This window comes from Haliaeetus albicilla, chromosome 20, assembly GCF_947461875.1.
Source record: "Haliaeetus albicilla chromosome 20, bHalAlb1.1, whole genome shotgun sequence".
Taxonomy (NCBI): domain Eukaryota; kingdom Metazoa; phylum Chordata; class Aves; order Accipitriformes; family Accipitridae; genus Haliaeetus; species Haliaeetus albicilla.
The window spans coordinates 10,692,529-10,700,423 of NC_091502.1; the positions used below are offsets into that span (position 1 = coordinate 10,692,529).

The 7,895-nt window shown below is 45.9% G+C and overlaps 1 protein-coding gene across 1 annotated transcript; it reads left to right on the top strand.

Annotated features, from left to right (window-relative positions):
- The first annotated feature begins 405 nt into the window (after nucleotides 1–405).
- LOC104315526 (vitelline membrane outer layer protein 1-like) lies at nucleotides 406–2,351 on the top strand. The gene is given in 3 exon segments (XM_009915533.1): nucleotides 406–576; nucleotides 1,246–1,340; nucleotides 2,072–2,351. Coding segments are annotated over 3 exon segments (546 nt in total).
- Nucleotides 2,352–7,895: the final 5,544 nt, after the last annotated feature.

The window sequence follows — 7,895 nt, forward strand, 5'->3', positions numbered from 1 at the left end:
TTGACCTGTCTTGCCAGACATCCAGCAATAACTAAAAAGGTTATGACACTTTCTCTCAAAAGGCAAACATCCCCATGGCCAAGTATCTGCATAGCCAGAAGCAGGAATCGGTATTAAGCCTCTGCCATGAGCATAGCAAGGAGCACATAGGTCTTGCTATAGCCCTTCAGTGATGGTGCATATACCTGCAGACACAGCATCTGGGATTTGTCTGTTGAAATCCCAGGGGAGCTCCTCATGGGCACTGTGAGCAGGCCAGCAAGTGCTGTGTCACTGCCTGGCTGGAAACTGTTGTTCCTGTGGGGTTTGTCAATGGACTGGTGGGGAAAGGCAGGTTGCCTTGGCAGGGTATAAATTTTCCTGTCTGTATACCAGCTCTCCTTCAGCAGATGCAGAGTGCAAGAGATGAAGCTCCTCATGCCAGCTACCCTCATCCTGCTCCTCTCCTTCTGCATCCCGGGCACAGGGGTGTGTGAATACAGCCCTGTCCTCACTGTGCCTAATGGAGGCCACTGGGGCAAGTGAGGCAGTTGGCAATTTTGCCACTATGGCTATGCCAATGGATTTGTGCTGATGGTAAAATTCTCCCCATTTCCCACCATCTCCTGTCCCTGCACCCTGGTCTACAACTCTCGACCTCCCAGGAGGGTCTTCTCCAGAGTCTAAGGACTTTCTGCAGAGTTTTTCCTCTTCCTGAGTATTGTACTCTGTACATAAAACTGTGAGTCTTCTGGAAAATTTAGCCTAGAAAATGTTGCCACTGTAGTTACACCAGTAAAGAAAAATATGATTTTTTTTTCTTTTAGTACAAGAGGTCTCCCATCAGATACAGCAAAAACAGAGCTACTGCCAGAATTGTTTTGCTCTCAATCTGGATAGAGGTGTGCTGGCAGATGCATGGTCTTACATGTGGCTGATGTTGCTGGGAGAAGCCACGTCACTGCCGAAATCTGCTGCTGGAGTCAGGGACAGAGGCAGCCTCCTCCAGCGTCTCTCCTAGGACTCAGAGTCTCTGCCTTACAGGTTGGGTCAGAAACAGTTAGAAAACACAAAGAAGAATATGTTACAAGGGTTATGTAGGTACATTGCAGTTTCCAGTGACGCACAGCCTTTCCCATGTGCTTCCCAAGAGATATTCTTATTACAGAACGGAGTTGGGACTGTTTATGACCAGCAGTTAAAGGACTTTTCCTGGGTCTTCTCTCCCTTGCCTTTACCTCTGTCGCTGTGTGACTTCTACTGCAGGTGGAGCCCTCCCAGTTTGGAAGAGATGATGCAGCTCTGAGTGGCATATGCCTGCATTGTCAAGATGATTCAGTCATCGAGTCCTTGGTAGAGGTGTAACACAGTGGTTTCTCCTGTTTGTCATACACCAGCTCACAAAATTTCCATAGGTGTCACCATTTGCAGGGGTCTCTTCTCAGACTTGCTTTGTCTGTGTAGTGCTGTAATATAAAGTAAATTAAAACAGGTGGTTGGGGTCTTCGTTCATTCATTTTTAGGGTAATTAAACATGATTACTTCATATTACTGCCTTCTGTTTGCTCTTGAAATTTCTGCAGAGCACTGTGAACACCCAAAGTATAGTCCTATGGACAGACTCCTTCTTTGGAAATCTGCAACTCATGGGGCAAATGTGAGAAAAGGGGTTTTTAACCATACCTTTAGCAACTGTTTGGGTAAAGCCCTGGCCCTACTGCAGTGAACAGCACTGCACCTCTGGAGAGCAGGGTCTGCTCCCCCTGCTGCCTGGTGTGTACTTGTCAGCCAGGTCAGGGATGCATCATAAAACATGTGCTCAGGCTGTCCTTGGAGTTTCCACCAGAACCATACCTATCCAATCTCAGAATTCCTGGTATTTTTCTGATGAGATACCAATAAAGAGAAAAATACACCCTTGGAAAGAGGAAAAAAGAAGAGAAAGTAAGGGGCCCCAGACTGCAGCAGGGTATTTGTGCTAGTCACTGCTGTGAGCAAGGAATTGTTAAGCTTCAGGGCAGCATGACGAGGAGAAGGAGCACTTCCCAGCAGTCTGCAGAGCCCAGACATTCCTCTGTCTGCTTTTTGTCAGGTGGGGTACCTGGACCAGCTTCTAAGTTTGCCCTGGAGGCTACTTGATCTCCTCACTGAGAACAGAGAAGTCCCAAGGAGGAGGTGGTGGCACAGCAGCCAACATCCAGTTCAGATGCTCAGATGGAACTGTGCTAGTAGGTGATGGACTATCATGGAGTAGATTTGGCCCATGGAGCAAAAGCTGCAACATGTGTGGTCTCCAGACCAAGGTAGAGCCCCCACAGGGGCTTCAGAATGACACAGCGCTCAACAATGTGAAGTTCTTCTGCTGTAAATGAGCACCTGCTCCATCTTCATCACAGCCTACACATCTCATATCCCACAGCAAATGAAACATCAGTAAACCTTGGCTCTAGCTTTATACTGGGACATGCCTGTGACGTTTTGACTGCTTGCATCTTGCTGTACCTGCCAATGCTTTAGATGATGAGATGTCTTTTACAGCAACCACTACATTAGCATAGCTTCTCATAGTTACTGAAGCTTATTGTGTTCACAAGAATCACCACATTATGTAACTGCTGGTATATCACTGTGAAAACACCCAATCTCTGACAATTGCTCAGAACTGAGGATCAGTTTTCACAACCTTTTTTCTTCTCTGAATGGTGAGTTTCTTTCAGGTTTGTTCTGTCCATTTTTCCCTTGTTTGAAATAATATTTGACCTGTTGACATGACAGACAGGGAAGAATGGGTATTAGTTTGAGTCTACTTGAGGTTTCTGACCAAAGAGAAAATGATCAATGAAAGCTAAATGGGGTGAAACTGAAATTTGGGTGGGCTCATGAGAAGTGTCAAAGGTTTGGTAACATTGCCCACTCCTAACTTTAATTGCCTCAAGACTTTTACATGTTTTTTACAAACAATCTATTAGCGCATACCTGAGCTCCTGCCTTAGAAAACATAGTTAGAAAGTGTGCTTACCCTGAGCATTCATCTATGTGTGGCTGTGGTGCCACGTGGGTGGGCTGTAGCTCCCCAAACCTCCCTTGCTGCTGCTTTGTAGTGTGATGCACTGGCTCACCTAGGTGTTAGTGCAAAAATCATTTTCATGGGACTTGGTTTTTTGTTTGTTGCCTATGGGGTTCATGCTCTAAATAGAATGGGGAGAATCCAAACTAAAAATAAACTCTGTGTCATTCATCCGGTTTTTATGCTCCAATTTGCTGGATAAGCTTCAAGTTATTACCTTGTCCGGATGTGCTAGATATAAAGAACGTACTCTCAATTTGGGGAGAAACCATACCTGGAGATCATTATTGTGCCCTAATATCTGAGCCACTGGGTCTCTCAAGAAGTCTTCTTGCCTCTCTGAGCACCTTTTAGGAAATGTAGCTTTTGCTAGTCTCTCAAAGAAATGCATTGAGCAACAAGTTGTAGTTGGTGCCTTCTGGCTCCGTTGTCAGACCTGCACACTACTCTGCTGGAGGAAGCAGCCTGTTTTTCTCTGTCACCTTGTGTGGATCTTTGTATTGTTGCTAGTCTGGAGGTTTAAGGTATTTTCAGCTTTGAGCAGGAGCACTACTTTGGCCAGGTGCTCAGGCCTGCTAGAGGTCAATGATAAGAAGATATGAGCATGTTTTTATTTGAAGTTGGGCTTTGTTTATTCATTGCAGTGAGAAGAGCACTTAACTGAGACATGATTAGGCTGTAGCTCTACTTTCCTCAATGTCCATGAGAAGACCACCTACAGGGCTGCTCCCATTACTGCTCTCTCTCTATAGCAGTACCTAGGGAACACTACTTATTTGCCAGGTTGGTATTTTGGATATAGTAAGTGCAATTAGTTGTGTGTTATGTACAGTAAATGCCACATGAGGTAGTTGCTGTTTCACACAGGCTGCAGTGCAGGTGGGCACCAGGGCATGTGGGCCAGGGAAGGAGGATCTGGGGCCTTTAAGGAATGGGTGCTTTGGACTGCAACGAGAAACAGAGTGTGTGTGTGGTGCTTACCCAAATAAAACCTGCCGTCCTCATTCAACAACTTGTCTATTTATAGTGAGACCTCACAATGGACTTCAAGTGCCATGAAAATCTTAGAGGGCCCATAACCCTTTATCATAATGACTGAATTCTATCAGCCATCAAAAATGCCTTATTTTCCTGCAAAAGTTTGCTCTTCTGCTTATTTGTACCTATGGAAAAAAACCTTCTCATATTTCACCTCAACTTTTCCTAGTTTTGCTTTCTTTTACTACTTCCTGTCTTGGGGCTCTGAATAACTCTTTTGCTTCTGAGACTATGTATATTGTTACCTTGCAGATATATGCAGTCTGTTATTATTGTTCCTTTTATTGCCAATATAAATTTAACTCCTTAAATGCCTATATGATTTATTATTCTGTATATAAAGCCATAAGAGCTAAGTGGACTTGATTTCTGTTGACTTTGAATTTTAAAAATAGTTACAATATTTTAAACAACTCTAAAGCACACAAACTAATCTCAGTTCACTGCATGCAAAAACTTTGTGATACCTATCAATAGCCAATACCAATCAATACCAATCTAGAGCAGCTGGAATTATGATCCTATGAATTCAGAATTTTTTCCCAATCTGAATGGACTGGCTCATAAAAGTTGAGCCTGGAAAAAAACATTTCCTTCTGGAATGATGGAGAGGGTCCTTTTGAGCAGCCAGCCCAGTGGTTCTTAGAAAATATAGAGACCAGACTGATATGAGGATGGCTTATCAAGGATCTGTATTTAACCCTGCCTACTGGTCTACTCTATTCAGGAATGTGAGCAGAGCAAGCTCAAACTCTACAAAATCCAGATGAATCTATTATGATTCATCTAATTAGCACGGTATAACGTTCTTTTTTTCTGAAGTTTTAAATATACAATGCTGCTGCAATTCAGTTAAGCAACTGAGCATAGGCTTAATGCAGGTGCATGAATAGTCCTGTCACTTTCAACAATTAAAATTAAACACGAGTAGGTGCTTTATTAGAATGGGGCTGAATTTGCTTGCTAAAATTATTTATTATGCATGAAAAATATCCGAACTGCAGTGCCTTCAGGTAGAATATGCCTGAGGGAATATGGACACCTGTAATCTCTAGCCCACGTGCTCATGAGTGGCAATGTCCTTGTCATCTGCTCGTGTTACAGGAAGAGCATCTGAGATTTAGCAATAACCTAACCCTGTTCTTTCTCTGTTTAAAGGGGAAAATTCAGCTCTTCCAGGTTGGTGTTAGGTAATACATTCCAGTCAGAGAGAAAGAAATCTTGCGAGGAACTGATTTGGGGCTGCTGGCTGTGGATGACCAACGGGTGTTGATGGGAACTGATGGCTTGGTCGCAGCCCTCCAGACACCGGGTGCTTACTGTGCATGCTGTCCCTGCTGCAAAACAGATGGTCTAGTCCACAGCGAGGAGCCAGGCGGGTATCAGAGCTGGACACAATTCTTCCAGACTCCGTACAGAGCTCCACTTCACACGAGACCATGGCGCAGTTGTCAGCTCTCATTACGTCCCTGTGAGTGAACTCGATGCCTTCCCAGTTGGGCTGAAGCCAGAGTGGCTGGTGGAGACCCGAGGAGGGGCAGCTGCTCTGGGGACCCTCTGCTTTCACGGGGAAGAAATTGCTCCCCAGTTCACTGGCTGTCCTGCACATTTTCCCTGGGGCAGAGCAGAGGAGCAGGGAGAAATGCTGCCCCTTATACACTCCTGATATGGGGAGAGAAGGAGAGGGGTGAGCAGTCCTTGTTAGAACAGCCCTCCTTCATCAACCGGGTGACACTCAGCATGTCAGGAGGACTGACATGCAGCTTTGAGTTGCTGCAGAAATCATCAGGGGAGTTAGCCGGGCTTGAGAGGGGTCAGAGACACAGTCTTGAAGCTAAACCAGAGGGAGAAGCAGCTGTGAGATGAACTATTGTTTCACGTCTCTGCGCTTACCTCCAAGTATAAGAGTTACTTTGTTTTTTTAATTAATTCATTTTAATTGTAGTTTAAGGTACTTTAATGTTAGAAAGTCCCAGGCAGGCTGGCGGTAGGTACTGGTTTGCACTGGCAGGCCAGAGTCCCCTAGGAGCTGGTTGGGATCTCCACAGAGACAATTTACACAACTCTGCCAGGGTCATGCTCCAGCCAAGCTCCTGAGCCGCCAGATGAAGGGGCTGATGGAGGAGCTGAGCCACCTACACAGCATCAGGTAGGGTGAACAGGAAACTGTCCCTTGAGGCAAGACCCCAAGCCCTGTGTTGCATGGAAGGAGGGATGGGAAAGAGCAATCCCTGAGCAGGTGGAGGATGGGGACGACTAGATGCTTGTAAGCTATTGCAATAGGAGGAAGGCTCCTTCACCATTTGCAGAGGTGAAGGACCTCAACAGGTGAGCCCAGAAAGTTGTGTTCGGGGAGGCATCTGGGCTGATTGAGCCTGATTTGTACTCTGGAGCCAGGAAGCCGTGGGTGGCAGTGGTGGGAGACTCCCTCCTGTGGGTGACAGAGGCATCCTTGGCCTGCCAGACTAGATGTCTCAGGAGGTTTTGCTGCTTGACCAGGGCTGTGATATGGGATGTACTAAAGAGACTGACAAGACTTATCCAGCCCTCAGACTACTACCCCTTGCTTGGTCATCCACATGGACACTAGTGATTCTTCTGGAAAGACCTTCAGTATATCAAGAGTGGCTACAGGGCCTTGGTGGTAAAGGCCAAAGCCATGGGGACACGGAGGGGGTTCTCCCCAGTCCTGCTGGTGGATGGGAAAGGGTCAGGTCAAAGTGGTTCCATCCTGTGAGTCAAGTTTCAGTTATGCAGCCAGTATCCAAGACAGGGCTTAAGCTCTGATGAATGAGGACAGCAGAGGGAAAGACAGGATCCATCTGACAAAGTGGGACAAGAACTGTACCAGAAGGCCTGCAAACCTAGTATGTAGGGCTTTATACTGGGATGCTAGGGTATGGTGATCAAAGCCCAAAGAGAGGTGAAGGAATCCATGTGTTTATCTCCATTTATTCACCTAAGACCACAAGTTAACTTTGTGCATAGGAAGTTTTTTGGGGTAACACAAGGTGCAAAGCTGCAAGGGCAGCACAAGCAGGTACAACGCTTCCCAGAGGCACCTGCTGGCAGTGGTACAAACTGCTGTGTTCCCAGTTAGCTCCTCTCCCCTGACTCAGCCAGGGTCAGTTGTGCTGAATTCCCTGTTATAGTTATACTGGGAAGAGAAGGGGCTAAGAATTGTAGGTGCACTTACCCTGCAATGCATAAAATACTTTTCCCTTGTCTTATTTCTTAAAACCTGCAATAGCATGCAGAAAGCTTGGAGACTTTTTGCCTTTGCAGTATCTGGTTGAGTACACATGTATCTTACAGCCCTCGTGCTCCACATGGTGACTAACGCCTGGGCTGCTGCCTGTGTTGGCACACAGCAATTATCTTGATGACTCAGGGCCTTGAGGGAGAGAGTTAAAGAGGGTACAGGGTGAATGAGCACATGGATGGCACATTTCAAACTCCAGTGATGGGTAAATGATTCCTTTTCTGTGAGTGCTTAAAATGACTGGGAATACACTAAGCAGTGCTTCTTTTGTAGATCACCTGGAGGTGATTCTCAGGGTCTACAGGAGAAAAATGTTGTAGGGAAACTCTGCTGAATTTGACACAGCATTTGGTGCCCTCACAGTGATGGACAGAAGGAGCTTGAGGAGTGTGCTTAATAGATGTCCAGAGAAAGTAACCAAGCTTTAAAGCATCCCCAAACCAAACTCTAGCCCAAAGCTGGCCCTTGGCTCACAGATAGTCAAGCAGAGATGCACTTGGTGCCAAATAAAAAGTTGGTCACAAAAGCAATACTCACTTCAAGCCACAA